A 17,378-nucleotide genomic window follows, 5' to 3' on the forward strand; every position below is an offset into this window, starting at 1 on the left:
ATCAAGCACACGTACCAAACAAAAAAAAAAAAAGAAAACAATAATCAGTGGTCCTCTAATCGAGAGTAATTACCACTTTCAGCGATCCATCCGACGTAGCGATAACCACTCTAAAAGAAACCCATGACATTCCACACTCACAGTAAATTCACAAGAAACAAAAAAAGAACTAAAAGCTAAAGCAAAAAAAAGAATCCTTAGAGACTAATATAACAATGAATACTATACTAACTTTAACGATCAGTGAACAAAAAAAAAGCCATAGTCACCACATCGTGTAACTTGTCCGCGGCCGGAAACGGCCGACTCAGTCTGACTAACCTTCGATTTCAGGTCCTCCTGTCGAGGTGGGCGTCACCATGTACGTCTTGAGTATCAGCTCGCTATCCGAAGTGAAAATGGTACTACCTCTAGGTCTTACTCAGTCAATTATCGCTGGCAATCGATTATTAAAAATTTCATATTCCGTTCGTTCGAACTGAAACATCCCCTCGTCCCCTTTGCCCGAGCAACCACTTCTTAGTACCCGTGTACTCGAAGGAACGATTGCCGTCAATCGTTTACAGCCACGACCTCGTCTACACACGACACGATGCACATACACACCTCCACATCACACACAGACCACACACACAAGAGATGAACCCCTCCGTAACCCACCACACAACAGAGTCATCACATGTGTACACCAACACAGAAAGGCTCACACTGGATGCATGCACGCGCACAGGAACGCGCATAGAGTCCCCTCAGCCATCCCCTTGCGTCCCCATTTCGCTGACATAATATTCGCGAAAGATTGGAGAACGCTACTTCCCCGATATTTCCCTTTTAACGCGCGCGAGTCGCCGAGAACGTTCGAAATATTCCTCCGAAGTTTTAGAGCGTTCCAGGCAGCAGAGGAGGCGAACGTAAGCTCAGGCGACGCGTTGCTCGCACACAGCGCAGACCATAGGGTTAAACACAATTTTCCAGATTGCTTGTCCGATTGCGCGACAGCGTCGCCGTGATCGATCGGTCTCGCAAGACAGTCGATTAATTGCTCGACCACGGGAAATTCGCAGGTTTAATCCTACTCTGTCGCGCTGAGAAAAGGAGGAGTTGTCTCGGGGCTTTGATAGGATGGGCTCCTCTCGTCACCCGAGCGCACGTGTGTCGGGGGCCGATTGCCGCTTCGTCGATGAAATTAGTTCGGTTGCCGTGCACAGAACCGCATCGCCCCTGGCTGTGTGCTCCTTTGATCTGCTCTTCGTTTCGCGAGAACGCCTGGAACCGCGACAATCGCGTAACACGATTACGATCAGACCGTCGCTCCTTCCGCCCTCGGCTCCGTGTTCAGTTTCTTGGCACGAGGAGGAGGAGCGACGCCCTCGGTTCCAACGAATTTCATTCGTGATCTTCTCTTAAGGAAGAAGTCTATCGTTTAACGTTTCTTTTAAATTGAGGATTGATGCGCAGGATTGAGATTCATTGTCGTTTCTTGTTTTTGTATTCGGGAGATTGGTTTTAATATTACGTAATGACTTCTTGTTGGTTTAGAGAGGCATCAAACTGAGTATTAGTGATAACTTTTTGGGATTTGTAGTCACTAATTTATGAGATTAAAGCTTCGAACATATTATTGTCATGTCACGTGAAGTCACGTCATATACTATAGCAAAATAGGTCTAAAACAAGGGAAAAACCTCGGCTCACACTATGAATTTGCTATAGTATGTAACATGAGTTCGTGTGACGTGATAATAATGTGCTCGCACTCTAACAGTGAATGTGCCTCCGTGTGCCTTAGCTTTTTGAAAAATTTAAAAATTTGAAAATTTGAATATTTAAAATATTTGAAACACTTGGAATTTTGGATATTTGAATTCTTTCGTGAACCTAGCCACATGGACCCAAAAATTACAGTACAAAATACTCACTAACGTATTACCTATTGTACCACTCAAAGAACCTGTTATGTCCAATGAGAGTCGTTTGTAAAATTAAAATCTGAAATCTACCTTCTACAAAGAGAAAGAGTAATTTTTCCTCCGTATATGTTTTGTTCTCATGAACAATAGAAACATTCCAAATTTTTACACTGAACGATCTATTTTAATATAACAATAGTATATCTACAAGTGAGAGTATATTTGTAAAAATGAACTGATATTGTAGAACCACTTTTTCTAAACGGAATTTCCATCTCCAGAGTCTCTATTCTAAGAATCCATTGAGTGCACGTGCATTTGAGAAAGAATCTTTTACGTACGCGTGAAATTTAAAAGAGTATTGTAACATCCAACACAGAATCCATTTTTCGTCAAATATTGTATATCTTCAGACTCAGCTTCAGTTAAAAAAGTCATTCTACAATTTCAACCTACTTCTCACATATACATCGTCCCTCCTCGCGTTTCTTTCCATAAATTTTTAATTCGTCGAAACATAAATCGTTTAGTATGTTATCAACACATATCTGTCTCGTTAAATGGTACACGTACTCCGAGACACATAACAGACAGTACTACTCGTAAAGTAGATATAAGAGTCGCGCGTAAACGATTACGAACACGTCTGAGCAGTCTAACTTCGGAGACCACGTAAAGCAAGATGAACTAGACTCGGTTAGGAAGTCTGACCAGCTTGGTAGGTTACGTTTAACGTCCGCCTAGTTACCACAGTAGCTGCTCCTGTTAATGTCAGAATAATTGTGCGCGTGCATGGAACAGGGACACTCGCCCACAACACCGTTAGAAACCAAGAAAATGATACCCAACGGAACAAACACTGAGCCAAAAATGGACAAAGTACTATTTCGCGTGTGTGAAGCGATGAGAAAGTGCTCACAACTCTCGTAGGCTACACTCAGAAAAGAGGAGAGAACAAAATTTCGTGAGAATTCGCTCCGAAAGATACAATGTCGTGTTTGGCCCGTGAATCCTAGCCTGCGGATGGTTTGTATCTGTAACTCACATCTATCTATACGTACATACATAGTTCTCTAGAAGGCACATGAATTTTTTCTCTTTTATCACTCCCTTTCTCTAATAAATCTCTTACGACTAACGATACTTCACTTAACTCGATCATTCTTGGATCTTTGAACATTTTTCCGAGTGTAGACGAAATATATATATATATAACGTGATATATATATATATATATATATCTCACTGTCTCCTGCTTGTTACTTTTTTATAGCTGTCTGAAACATGGGTCTGCTCTTTTGTGGAACGACCAAACGAACGAACACTTTTGTTTCCTTCTCTCAAGTAGAAGAATAGTATCTTGTTCAATTTTGGATATTACATACGCACGACCGTCCCGTTAGACCATTTTTTTTAGACGCTAGCTGCTATGCCGCGGTTGCTGAGATGGGCTGCCCGCCTGCCACCACTTACAATTATTATTATATATTCTATATATATATATTTTAATTCCGCCCGAGATCAACCCTGTTCGCCCCAGTCCGCCCGCCCACTACCGTCACCACCACACTACCCTCACCCCCTTGTGTCTGACACCGCACGTATCACACGTTCGTTTGTTCGAACACGAGAGGAATAGAAAAGAAAAAAGAAACACAAAAAGAAAACGAAAGATAAATGAACCCCATTATCGCGCGTCTCGAACGACGTCCACACGTCCGTCCGATAGCTCGTTGCCGAAAATCCTCGAACAGAGAACCACCGCCGTAGAGTTCGTCCGGAATCGACAATCGCAGTGACAATGACAGCAATTTACCAGATAATCGTGTCTCCGTTTTAACGAGTCCGAATATTAATTTACGAGACGAAGAACTGACGCGATGCTCGGGGGATGGACACGCAAAAAGAGCAGATGAAGAAGAGGGGTGGAATCGATAGCGCGGGGTTAAGAATGGACCAAATTTGTGTAATTAAATGTACAGAAAGAGACACGTGTGTAGCTAACTAGTAATACGATTAGTACAACACGAAACGAGAGAAACGGTACGAAGGGGAAAAGTGTAACGTGAAACAGCAAGAAAAAGATGGAATAAAGAAAGCGAAAGAAAAATAGTTGAGTAAGGTAAAGTCACCTTGCTACTCAACTGTGATGGGCATAATATATATATAACAGTTTAAGATTATATATATATAGTCAAGTGTAATTCTTCTAGCTTGGAAAGCAACGTGGCCGACGAGTGCTGTTGATTTGGTTCCGTGCAGGGTGCGAGCTTTCTTCGACTTGTACGCTTGCATATTACCCCTGACTCCCGTGTGTCTTCTGAGATAGCTGTATAGTGTAACAGAGTACCGAAGATTGTCCAGTAGTAGCTTTCGAGTAGACTAGCACGTGTCCCACTGTCTCTATCACTCTCTGACAATCTCCCTCCGTGAGTCAGGGGTAAGACACAGAACTTAACCTTTATCGTCCACGTACAATCTACCAGTCAGATGTACGAGAGACCTAGAAACTAGCGGATAATCAGAGCGACCAAGGCCGGATGGTTTTGTTGATTGCAGGTCCACCAGTGGAGGTCGGCGTCACCATGTATGTCCTCAGCATCAGCTCCGTGTCCGAAGTGTTGATGGTACAGTTTGCATTCTCAAACTCATACAGAACTCACATCGACAGCCGTCCATCTTCATTCGTTCATGTCTCTATCTTCCTCCCCCTCGCTAAGAACCGACAGGTCCCACCCCCCCCTAAATCTGTCACGCATCGTTCATGGTACATCGTCGCTCGCCGACTCGACACCGCGATCGACAGGATCCATCGACGCACGTACGTCGATTCGAGTCCCCCGATCGCGATCTGGTCCCACTATGCCGCTTGTTCCCGATCGTCTCGCGAGTAGCCTGCGTGTGTGTGCGTGTGTACTTTTCGTGGAATATTAACGATGGCCCCTCGCGCGTGAAATTCGAAAGGACAACACCCGGCTCGGGATGGGATCGATAAATATTCGGGTGAATATTCATGTCGTTAGCAGGCGTGCTCTTTGAACACGAATCGCGGAGGCCTCGTTCGCACGAGGACAGACGAGGCTCGTGAAAAATCGTTACTGCCGCGCGGTCTGGATCGAAGTGATGGGCCCATCGGAATCTCGTCGAATCCTCTAGCGGGCGTACGCGGAAAAAGTGCACCGAGGGACGCATAGGCATCGCGGCTCGCGATATTTATGTTGGCAGCAAGGGGCATATTGGCACGTACACCGAGACCACACATTTGCATATACGCGTACACCGATACGTACATACCTAACCACGTTTACAGACATATACATAGAGACACGCACACGTACGTTACACGGATGGCCTACTAACCTACGTTTTTATAGCTCGTCACAGCTGTTTGGTTGGCTGAACTGTTACAAGGGAACCTTGCTACGTTCCACAGTCTTCGCAAGATATATTCTTGTCCACTTCGTTTATGGTTTATGGTTGACTCGTTTCATTCGATTTGCGATGTTCTTGTTGCATGGCCCTACCCGCGGTGCTCGAATCGTCGACGATGGACGAAGGGCGAGCGTCGACGACGGTGCCGAGGAGCTGACACGGTCGTCAGAGAAACGCCCGCTCGACCGTGCGAGGATTCGGTCAAACGATTTTCATGGATTGCCGCGGGCTATATCGTTTCGGGGCGATTCGTTTTATCGCGTAAAAGGAATTTACGAGGCGAGGGATAAAAACGAGGCGAGAGGGTGTACCTCGAATTCTCGGCTCGCAAGGGACGTTTCAATATCGGGGAGGGGGAACGTTCAGGATGTCAGAGGCAGAAATTGCCTGGACACGGTTTTTCGATCAAAGGTCACGGACGAGAGATCGCGATTCGAGCACTGCTGGCCGCACATACGTTGAGCCACGCATATGTACGCGTGGGTGTACCGAGTGTGAAGGAAGCAACGAGCACGGATTTTGTGGGCAAATCTGTTACCCGAATCGATGGAGGTTTAAGAAGTACAGTTCGTTTTTGAGATACTACATATTTCATTTTACTACGATGCAAAAGATGAGAATTGGAAAAAAGTAGTGTGTTAAGAATGAGTACTGTAATAGAAATGAAAATTCTAAATTTCTAGGTCTAGGTATAAACATTTTCTTTGGTAGCTATGTTTTCATCGATCCTATTGCACATATTTATTCACAAAAGCAATGATTATTGCTCCCTTCGCACCCCACTTATATATTCTTGTGTAATCCACATAAAATTAGTAAATATGGCGTACATAAGCGTGCGCGCAGCGTCACGTATGGTATATACATATATATACATATTTTCTTTCTCAATATTTTAAGATACGTATATAGCGTAATCATATGGCGTATTGTGTATTGCGTATTACTCCTGTAGTAGTCAGAGGTATCTGTTCCGGTGTCTGCAATCGGTTTCAAACTGGCACGAGACTGGATCAACGTCCATCGACGTCTAACTAACTCAGATGAAAAATTTCATCCCCCATAGATGAATAAAAACGCGTTGCAGGAAATTGTAATTCACAAAGCAATATTAAGAAGACGCAAATTACCTGAGACATAAGAACAAACATTTCCAAAAATCTAGAGGGACCAGGACTATCCCCCAAGGGTGTCTTTCGTTGGTTTTTAGGAGCCCGTGAATCGAAGGAGCTCTCGAGATCCAGAACGCGAGTTTGGAGCTGAATGTACGAGACTGGACCCCAGGTGTTGAGCCCTGTGCGGAAACCAAATCAAGTCGACACTGTCACCTGGGACGTGACTCGCGATTTTTATACCCGTTGGCGAGCCTCTATACGCTCCTCCCCTCTCCTCTCCCATGACCCACCCCTTCGATCCCCGACCACGGAACAAGTCGAAGTCATCGACGATCGTCTCCTCGAAAACTCGCCTTCACTCCCGTGCTCGAGAGACTCGAACGAGTAACGAGCACGAATGCCAATTTTCCTATCGATTTGCCTGGCCCTTTCATCCTTTCCTTCGCGACGGTGACTCTGACTCTCATTTAGACTCTGGACACCGGGTTCGTCGGACCCATGTCTCGAGTGAAGCCGCACGAGGCGAAAGAGAATCAAATCGCGAAGCAATACGAGGAGAGAAACCTTCGCCCCCTTGTCCCCTGTGTTCCTTTCGCCAGCCGAGGATCGCCTAGCGAAACGAAAGTGTATAGCTCGTGCGACGTTGCGACTACGATCGAGACTATACGACTATACTTGTGTCTATAGATATATACATATATCTATACATACATATATATACTTCTTGATATTTCTTAATATTACATTATGGGTATTAATATACGACACCTATATATGAGCTGTATCATTGTCAGTGTGTGCAGTACGCTTCTGGTCGCTATGAATATATATATATATATATATTATCACTATGACGCCGTATCACACATTATAATTACTATCTCACATATATATACATGTATATGTGTATGTGTATGCGTATATGTGTGTATGTATGTTTGTTCTATCTCTGTGTGTGTGTGTGCGTGCGTTACACTGCACGATCCGTGTGCACAATGATTGATACCACGCTGTGCCCGCGATACGTGTGCACGCGTACATACACAGAAATCGTGATCGCCACTCGTCGAGGCGCGAACAGCGCGATGGCAACCCGTTGTCGGGCGAACCGCGTCCTCGTACGAGCCACTCTCGCCTATCCGTCATTATTGGTCGTAAACACACACACTGCGTTCTTTCACTCTTACTTTTCATTTCTCTCCAGCTTCGATTACGCTTTGCCGGCTTCTGCTTGGAAAAACGCTTCTTGTATAACAGCTTCGTAACGCTCTGCTCTTATAGTCACTTCTGTTCCGCTCTCCTGGTTTTTAGTTCGCTCGACGTGTACCTAGGCGAACGCTCCACGCTCAGCGACAACCCACCCTGCGCTTCCCCTGGGGGTGGAACGAGCGCACGATCCGCCGAAAAGTATCGCGAGGTGCCAACGCGGATCTTATCGCCGACCTGATTAATCGCGTGCGGTCGAGGGAGCATGAGATCAATCCCTCGCGAGTGCATACAGTTGGTCAGATTGGTGGCGAGGTTCTTGCAGTGGCACCTCGGCGGGATTTCAGGCTGACTGTGCCGAAATATGCTGCAGAAAATGATGAGGTCTTTCTTTGTGTTGGGGGAAATCTGAGGGTGAAGTAATTCGTTAGAGATATTGCTTCTTATTGAGACTCTGGGATAAGAGGAATTTTAAATTGATTATTGCAGATGAAATTTTGATGATCTTTGTTAGGGGAACTTATAGGGGAAGTTATTTGAAAAGGGTTGTTAAGTTTAGGGTACTTCTGCATACTGTAATAGTAAGAACAGATAGGAGAGAATAATTACCTACTCTCTTCTTTTGCCAAACATAGATATTTAAAAAAAGATGTTCCTTATATGAGGGCGGATCTTATGGATCTCTAGGTAGCATTACTCACAGAACGAAGGGGTTGTAGAACAAGACAGTTCTTAACATTATTCCTCTTTTCGAATATACTCTCCTTTAATTACCTTATTTACCCCTCTTCTAGAACCACATCCCCATATTTAAAAAAGTTCTTCAATTATTTACAACCATTCTTCATTGGCCTTTCACTACAACTGAAATTTATAAATTAAAAGAAGAAAGGTTGCTCCAGAACATGTTTTGTCTATTTTTCAAAGTACAATGCACCCATAAATCCGCCAACTTCTTCTCTCTAGTACTAACTTTACAAACCATTAAAACAATTTAACGGCTCTAAAATATTACGTGAAAAGAAGATCAAGAAATTCATAACGAAAAGAAAGAGGTCACGAACGAGTAACGATAATTGCCGACAGAAAAGTTTTTAAATTTAAGAACACAAAGTGTCATAAAGTACATTACGACAAGTCAGACGTCCAGTGGACGACGTCATGTCTGGAGGAACGCCAAACGAAGCAAAGCTTCATGCCGCGACGACACCCGGCCAAAATAGCATCAACGTAGCATTACGACGGAAATATTTTCCAGTACACCTTAATTAATTAACGTTGCTTTTCAACTTGCCAATCGCGTCGGGTGCACTCGTTACAGGTTCTCCAATTAATAACAATGGCAAACTTTACGTGTACGAAGGAATGATAATTAAGCCTAAAAACTCGTTAATGAGCAACTCGAAGAGCAAACGAAAACGGATATCGAGGCAGGAGATGTATTGTAACGTACGAGTACGCCACTTCAAGGATGAAGTTGGAACGCAAATGCGATGAAAAAAAAAGCTTGTGTAGACAAGTTACTTTTGCGTTCGAGTTAGGGATACATATTTTCATATCGCTGCTGTTCACTTCGTGAGTCGAACAAATGGGTCGAGAAGCCGTAATTCGTAAAGTTGGAGGGATTGAAATTTATCTGGTAGGATTGAAAGGGATACTTGAAGTGAAATAAACTCGGTAAAATTTAGGAGTGATAGTGACTGGCTTCTTGCGTGTAAATTGGATATGCTAACAAAGTTTATATTAATTTATTAAACTTGCTCAAAAGGATATACTTGTCAAAAAAATAAGGGACTAATTACTTGTAAAGTCATTGTAGTTTTTAAAACTAAAATTTAGAAGGTTTACTAGATATAGGAAAGCTAATAACTGCATAACATGTTGATAATAACAGTTCAAGTTTCCTAGAATATTCCTAAAATATCTGCAAAAAATGCAACCCCCATGAATAATTCAGAAGACAGCTTTCTATTTGCTTTTCAATCAGAAAATGCAAATTTAATTTTCTATTTCCACTTTTCCATTAACTGTAATAAATGTTCGATCAACAAGGTAATTATACCCAGAGAACATCAAATATACAGATCCTTTCGAGCATGATATTAAACACAGATTCTTATCATTACCAATTAATTATCAAACTCATAGTAATCAAATAAATACAGTAACATACGACAAATTCAACTTCTAAAGCTCACCATAAATGTCTCCATTATTTCCCGACTTTAAACCAACCCTTGAAGTGGTGTCAGCGTTGCGCAAAAATATAAAAAAGAAAGAAAGGAAAAAGGACCTCAACACTTGGCGCGAAGTATTCGACCAAACGTTGGAAACGTCACCGAAAATATCGCGGCCACGTATGCAAAGGGGTCGATGACGACGGTAAGCGTCGCTCTGGCTCGAAATCCTTCCACAGACGCCGCGAGAGTGAGTGTCAGCCGTTATTGGAGTTGTAGAATGTCCAAGTTTATTTCGAAAGTTCTCCTCCTCCCCTTACAGAATCTCACTCGACGAAATTTCACAACCTATAACCGCCATGAAAATTCCACGAAGTTCTACGTTTATAATAGTCGTAAAATTTCCGTCTACGCGCACGATCGCGTGAAAAACACCGATGGGTAAAAAAGTTGAGGTGTCGGGGGTGGGAGTGGGTAATAAAAAATGGAGAATTTGTATACAGCCGAAGAAGAATGTGAATTTATGTGTAACACGGGTCAGATTTATAGTGGCAATTGTTATTTATCGTCCATGTAAACGCGAGCAATTTTTTCCGATACATTCTTTTAGTCTTTTTCTACCGTTGAATTTGCGCGACCGCTCCCATGACTTCCCGCGACGCGTGTATAAAAATTATTTTCCAGGGTACATAGTCGCGATTGTGTTCCCGCGACACCGGAAATGTTTCCATATGCGAATCGTATGCATAAATGCGTCGGGCAGAAGCACGGAAACGACACAGTGTGAGCGGAACTTTCGCGCGCGGATTTACGTATCGAGCGATTATAATCTTGCGGATAAATATTCGATGCCAGACGGGGGTGAAGGTTTTTATACAGATCAGGTAAAATACACGTCGAGCGAAGTAGAATAAATGATACATTTCGTGTAACGATTATTCAACATCTGCTATGATGGAATTGTTTAAGGGTTGATTAAAGTCTTCTCGTAGTCAATGGAGATAGAAGTGTGATTACTGAATTTTTTCTTAAATACTCAACTGAACATGAAGCTGTAGGAGTAATATAGCTGATAGGATGATTTTCAGAGACCCTTCAGAAATTTAAAATTCGTCTTAACTTCCTTAGAAATTTTTCAGTGATAATATCAGTAATATACGATACAACCATATAGAATAAGATAAATAGTAGATTAGAAGAAATTGATATCAAACGGACGAATAAAATCGTCGAGGATTCCTTACAGAACATAAAGAGAATGCGTTATTATAATTTCCATTAAACTTCTAAGAACTTTCAGATCCTGGTGTACATTTCGTTGCCACTGTTGTCAAGTTCGAAGTTCGATTAGACATAAGTATTTACAGTCAGAGTTAAGATCCATCCTCCGCTGTACACGTAGACTGTGCATGTCGCTCGATAGAGTCTCTAATAGCATGCTTGCACGTAGTAGCCATGCCCAAGTAGTCATAGTCTATGTATGGAATACATATAATCACCATATACACAGGTCCATGCACCTTACCGCTTTCGCGTGTACACACGAAATACCCTCGCGTCGTGAAACTCCCTTGACTGAGATCGACCATGTCGACAGGGATCCGATGAGCGAACCGTGTATCGTGTTATACGAAACTACCTCCAACCCAGCGTAATTTCCAGTTGCATCGAATTATCTGCTCAAACTTCTAACTATCGTCCAGATTTTATAGCCGAAGCGTAAACACGTGGGATATGTTAACAGAGATTGGAATTGCGAGTATTTTCTTGTTTTTCCATTCACGATATGACAACGATTTTGGGGATGAAATATTTGACCCCAATAATGTAATAAAAATTCCCTTGCTGTCAGATGAGTTATAGTTTTGAAAATTGTCAAGTATTTTATTCTTTTAAAATGGAACACTTTTTGTTGGATTTTCGACTATATGTTGGACAGTTGTTTTGAAAAATGTGACTTACGGTTGAAATATTCAGCCTTTCTAAAAACATTCTGGCTGTTTTATGTTCTATGGTTATATTTTTTTCATAGTGGTTTTTAAATTGTATCTATAAATTTGAACGAAATAACTTTAGTCGGAATATAAGTTCAAAGCTACAAATTTATGACGAAAATATTCATTTAGTCTTTTTCTCCTGAATCACATAAATAAATGTCCTGAAATATGGTGAAGATATTCCTCGAAGTTATACATTTTTTTATTCATTAGATCTTTGAATCTTCAAATCTTTTAATCTGAACTCCAGAATCTCTGAATCTTTCAATTTTTGAATCCCTGAACCTCTGGAACCTTCAACCCTTGAACCTCTGAATTTGTAAATCCATAAGTTCCTGAACCATTGAATCCCTAAATCTTTCAATCTCTGGAACTCTAAAATCATGGACCCCTGACTCTTCAAATCTTTACATTGTTGTATTACTAAATCCACCAAACAATATAAACATAATCATCTTTTAACGATGCAATCGATGCGTGCGTTACCCAAGTCTGATAAGCGAACTTTTAATAGCGTCTTCGTTAGTAAAACTTTAAGCGCGTTTAAATGCGCTCACGTGCAATTACGTCCCTCTAATAATAGAATAATCAGGAAACTTCGACCTCGAATAATAAATCTAGTCATCGAGGCCCAGTTGATTGCGCCCCAACTCTTCGGCTCAGTCACTTAAACTTTCTTTATCGGGCGAATTACTCGCCCCTAGCCGCCGCTAATTTTCGTCGAGCAGCACGCTACAATGTTCGATGAATTCGTCGACGAGTCCCATCGAAATCGAATCGGCCTACCTCTTCCCCGGCCGAAGTGATCAAACTTTAAGCGCTTAAGAACCCTTGAATATTTCAAAACGCGCTACTTCTTTCGACGTGAATCTATTTCGAGTCGCTTAAATCACGATATTCCTGCTCGGCGATCAATTATTAACGCGATGGTCGGTGAAGGGGGAACAGAGGCTTGGAATATTAAATCTTTTCACTCTCTCCCTGTTGAACCATCGCGCCGCGCGCAAAATGCCGTTCATTCAGTCGCGCTCCGATTCCCTCGTCATGCGTAAAATTTTTGATCGAGCGTTTCGCGATCTTCCGTCTGCCTGAACTCAAATAACCTGCCGCGAAATCATTTATTACCGATGGAAGTCATTCAATTTTACGGGATTTCCAAGCTGCCCTTTCTGTATTAAAATCGTGCAAAATCCTTTAAATCGAGCCGTGACTCAGTGCTCTACGAGCTTTGTATGATCACGGGAGATTGAAAATTCGAATCTCCTGATGAAATGAGAGATTCATTTCTGGATCATTTAAATTCGAGTACCATCAGGCTTGCTTTGAACTTCTTTAAATATATCAGAGCATTTGTGTAATTTTCTTAATCAAGGATTTCTTTTCGAACCTACGATTAGAAGTAGGTATTATAGCAGTTTATTTTAAAGATAATCTCTGTGGAAAATTTTCGTGACAGAATGACATCTAAAACGCTTTCTAAAAAGAGGTTGGCAGTATAGACCAGAAATGGAACATTAAAGAGAGACCTCGATAAGGTTACGTGAGAGTTGCATTGATTTTGTGATTTACAATCTCAAATTGATATTAATGCAAGTAAATTATATACTTCTTAGTTACACAGAATACATAACTCACATTGTCCCTCATGGACCTCCATCAGTCTCAGCTTACTAACTCTGTAATAAATGTTGATATCTTCGTGTCACCATTTTACAAGTGCCATTACACTATAGTACTCTGTAATTTCAGAAATTAGGTTTTGGTGAAAGCACTACGTACTGAAACGTCTTATCACGCTTCTCTAATTCACATGAAAGGAGTATATAAGTCGTACAATTTAGAATACAAACTTTTTTAAAAAGAAATTTCAAAGGTTGAATGAAGAAATATTTAACAAAAATTACTAAAACTAAAAATTCAGTGACAACTAGCTACTAATACGTCCCCGTTACACTGCCACAAAATAATCCATGAAAATCTACCAAAAGAATTCATTCCCATATCACATATTTAACACGCTTGAAATTAATCCATTTAAATACTCGCAGTCCCAATTTTTCAGCACTCCCGAAAATCTCTGAGATTCAAAATTCCACCGAAGACTTTAACTGAACCACGCAGTAGTTCCAGATTTACTGGGCAGACAGGCAAATCGTTGGCTAAAGAAATTTCAGCCAATCAAATTAATCGGAGTCTGGCAGGGAACGCTGAGTGAGACGTTGAAGAGGCCTCGATAGGGTTACGTGAGTGTTCAAGTAGCCGATTTCGCGCGTTACGATAACCACGACACGTTGTAGAGGCACAGAGAAGAGGCGATATCGGTCGACAAGGGTTTCAAGGTGCCTGTCGACGTCCACGATCTCAGTCCTGCGTTTCCTCTCCCATTACCGACCGCTCGAGACCCTATCTTATCCGATCGCGTCGCTCTACGTTTCGTTTCCGACCGTGTTACGTCTCGCTATTTCTTCGATTTCGTTTTAACCTCGCGTACGGCGACCTGTCTCTCTCTTTCTCTCTTTCTCCTGCGAGATTTTAGACTCTCGTTGGAAAACGAAACTCCTTTCCGCCTATTTCCCTCAATGAGAGAGAAACAGATAAGCGAAGAAAATTTGGAAAAACGTAAAACAGTGTATCAGTTAGTTAAGTATGAAGGATGGTAGAAAGTTTATGAAATACCAACTGTGTGAATTTATTTCATAAATTATTTTTTTTAGGGTTTGAGAGGCTAATTAGAATCATATTTGGCGCGGTTGATATAGTTTCAAATAAACGGGAAGAATTTTTTGTATGATTCTTTTCGAAAAAAGATATCCAGTGTATTTTCTATTATAGCTAACAATTTGAATAAAATTTCTTGGAATCGAACAAATTAAATATCTTTATAGTGCCTATTTTAAATTTTCTGAATATTCGAGCGCGAGCCCATCGTATTTGCCAGCAGATAAAGCGCGCATTTTGAACGCGCGTGACCTACCCTATAAATCAAAGCGTATTTAATCGATGCAAATCTATTTATTCGCATAAACCAGGATCAGAGATACCACTGGATATGTGGTCCAACGCTATCCGGCTGTGATATCTGGTCCACGTTTGTCTTCTTGCTCACGTACCAACGAAATCTTGTTATTTTTAATGAACACATTGTCGTTCGAACGTAACACTGTTAGTTTAGGAGGTCACGGTTTGATTCTGTTCGCGATTGGAATGAATTCACCTTTTCAAACGCAATACCATTAAAATTGAACTTTTTAAACTTCGTGTTGCTTGAGAAAGGATTAGCTCTGCTAGAATTCTGCACTTTTACGTTTTTCCACGTTTTCCTCGCGTGTCGAGTTTGGAGCCATTTGGACGATATGATTTGATGGTGCCTAATGAAACTCTTTCCCCTGTGTCTCGTGTCAGGACTTCACGCTGGATTTTTACTTCCGGCAATTCTGGACGGACCCGAGGCTCGCGTTCAAGAAACGAACGGGCGTCGAAACGCTGAGCGTCGGCTCGGAGTTCATCAAGAACATCTGGGTGCCCGACACCTTCTTCGTCAACGAGAAACAGTCGTACTTTCACATCGCTACCACCAGCAACGAGTTCATTCGTATTCATCATTCTGGAAGCATCACGCGTAGTATACGGTGAGTTCAAACTAGTGTCTCCTTAACAATTTGATCCTTCTACTGTATTTGCTCTCTGATTACTGTGAACGAGGACTCTTGAACGTGGTAGCAAGTGAATGAAAGTTGCTCCAAATCTATTTGGTTTTACTTCTTTTCATGGACTGGTTAAAGCAACTTCTTTCAGTGCTACTAATGAATGATCCAAATTCAAATTCTATTGCAGAATAAAAATATACCTAGTATAATAATATAATAGTATAATAATCCTTTTATTGTAGTAATAAAAATCGAAGGTTTAAAATTGGGGAAACTATATTTCAGAGAAGAGTATTCTATCTACATACAGATACTGATACAAGAATCCTTTCATTAAATTTTAATGGAGGCTATGTTGGTTCTTTTGAAACGTTGAAAAGGAAATGAATTTAATTGAATAAATTATATACTTCTGAAATAGTGTATCTACCTCTCTATCTCTATCATCAAGATTAATCACTACACTGTATACCATACGTACTACTGAATTTGTCATACACTTAATTAATATATCGAATTTAAAGATTTTAAAAATATAACTAATACCACTCAATTTTTCATTAGAAAAATTTGAATGTTTTGTACAAAATTGTTGTAGAATATCTAAGTATTACTAAAAAAATAGTGAACGAATATAAGAACGAAAGAGAATCTCGAAGTAATGGAACAGATTTTCTCGCGCGAAAAGAGCAGCGCGATGGAATTGCCACGTTCAGACGCGATTTTAGCCCGAGGTTCGATACCCCTTACTGCCAAGGAGCAACCGAGGCACTTGAGGGAGCAATTGTACCAGCCACGACAAATTTGTTCCCAACATCGGTCGTCACCGCCACCACTCGTCTCCGTCCCCCGTATCACCCCTATCCATCCCCTGTAAACCAGTCTAGAGTGTTCCGGTATTAACGCCGCTGCTATATTCAGACGATCCATGCATACCTAACTTGCCTCTGCTCATCCTTTCGTTCCCTTACATTAAGCTCCTTTCCGGATCTAGAAATTTAAGGGCGTTTCGAGCGTGACAGAACACGAAATACATTGAGGGAACTTGATGGAAGATAAATTTCCTTCGTTTAAAGTAACGATCCTCGTTTATTCAAACGAGAAAAAAGTTAGAGATTTTTGAGCATCTTTGAGAAAAATTTGTTTATCGTTATAAATCGTGCTTTTGTGGCTACTTGAATATTGGTGTAACTAAAGTTGAAGTAAAATTGGAAAATGTAGTTAAAAGTTGATAATGATCAACTTAGAACTGATTTGCTTGAAATTTAAGGTGTCTATGTTTGAATGAATCCAATAGTAGAACATTAGCTTCAAAGTTCAGTGGCAGCTTCTGACCAATATGTTTTAAACTAATTTACTAAAAATTCGAACACAGGCCTCATGACTTAATTGAAATCGATCACCATTATCCTTTTCTCTTCTAGAAGAGTAATAGCACACCACTCGAGAAAGATTAATTGAATTACTTCTGGAATAATTTAATTAAAACCTAAACGATCCGCGCCAAAGTTTCTGGATACATACACTGAATGCATCATTTACGTTTGTTGCAGTTTAACGATCACAGCATCGTGTCCAATGAATCTGCAATACTTTCCGATGGACCGACAGCTCTGCCATATCGAGATCGAGAGCTGTAAGTACGCACGTGCGAGTGTATAAGTGCATACGTATATACATACCAAAACCAGAGACAGTCTGAGAAATGACTCGACATACTCGCCTCTGTCCACTATCACACAGACACGCCACATACGTTACATGGAAACATACGATCCGTGTCTTATCATTGTGCATCAACAGTGTCGATCGAAAATGGCAATCGTTGAGTATCATTCATTAATATTAATATTCCACCCACTAAAAATCAGTGCTTCTATTAAAGACCCTATTC

General features: G+C 41.3%; 2 protein-coding genes and 1 long non-coding RNA gene across 4 annotated transcripts in view; 2 read left to right on the forward strand and 1 right to left on the reverse strand.

Annotated features, from left to right (window-relative positions):
- The window catches only part of LOC143185633 (uncharacterized), a 130,172-nt gene that overhangs the window by 109,128 nt on the left and 3,666 nt on the right, over window positions 1-17,378 (reverse strand). The gene's annotated exons all lie outside the window — the stretch shown is intronic.
- Rdl (Resistant to dieldrin) overlaps window positions 1-17,378 on the forward strand; it is an 83,994-nt gene that overhangs the window by 49,483 nt on the left and 17,133 nt on the right. Inside the window, exons 3-5 of the mRNA XM_076388825.1 lie at window positions 334-401; window positions 15,240-15,466; window positions 17,038-17,120. Of these exons, the coding sequence (XP_076244940.1) occupies window positions 334-401; window positions 15,240-15,466; window positions 17,038-17,120 (378 nt within the window). The remainder of the gene's footprint in view (window positions 1-333; window positions 402-15,239; window positions 15,467-17,037; window positions 17,121-17,378) is intronic.
- LOC143185625 (uncharacterized) lies at window positions 4,165-4,918 on the forward strand. The gene has a single exon (XM_076388795.1). The coding sequence runs from the start codon at window positions 4,451-4,453 to the stop codon at window positions 4,802-4,804; it is 354 nt and encodes a 117-aa protein (XP_076244910.1). The 5' UTR covers window positions 4,165-4,450; the 3' UTR covers window positions 4,805-4,918.

Source organism: Calliopsis andreniformis, chromosome 2 (genome assembly GCF_051401765.1).
Source record: "Calliopsis andreniformis isolate RMS-2024a chromosome 2, iyCalAndr_principal, whole genome shotgun sequence".
In the NCBI taxonomy this organism is placed as follows: Eukaryota; Metazoa; Arthropoda; class Insecta; order Hymenoptera; family Andrenidae; genus Calliopsis; species Calliopsis andreniformis.

What these genes read in the sequence shown, in the direction of transcription:
- LOC143185625 (XM_076388795.1), top strand. Translation starts at nt 4,451, where the DNA reads ATGGTTTTGTTGATTGCAGGTCCACCAGTGGAGGTCGGCGTCACCATG.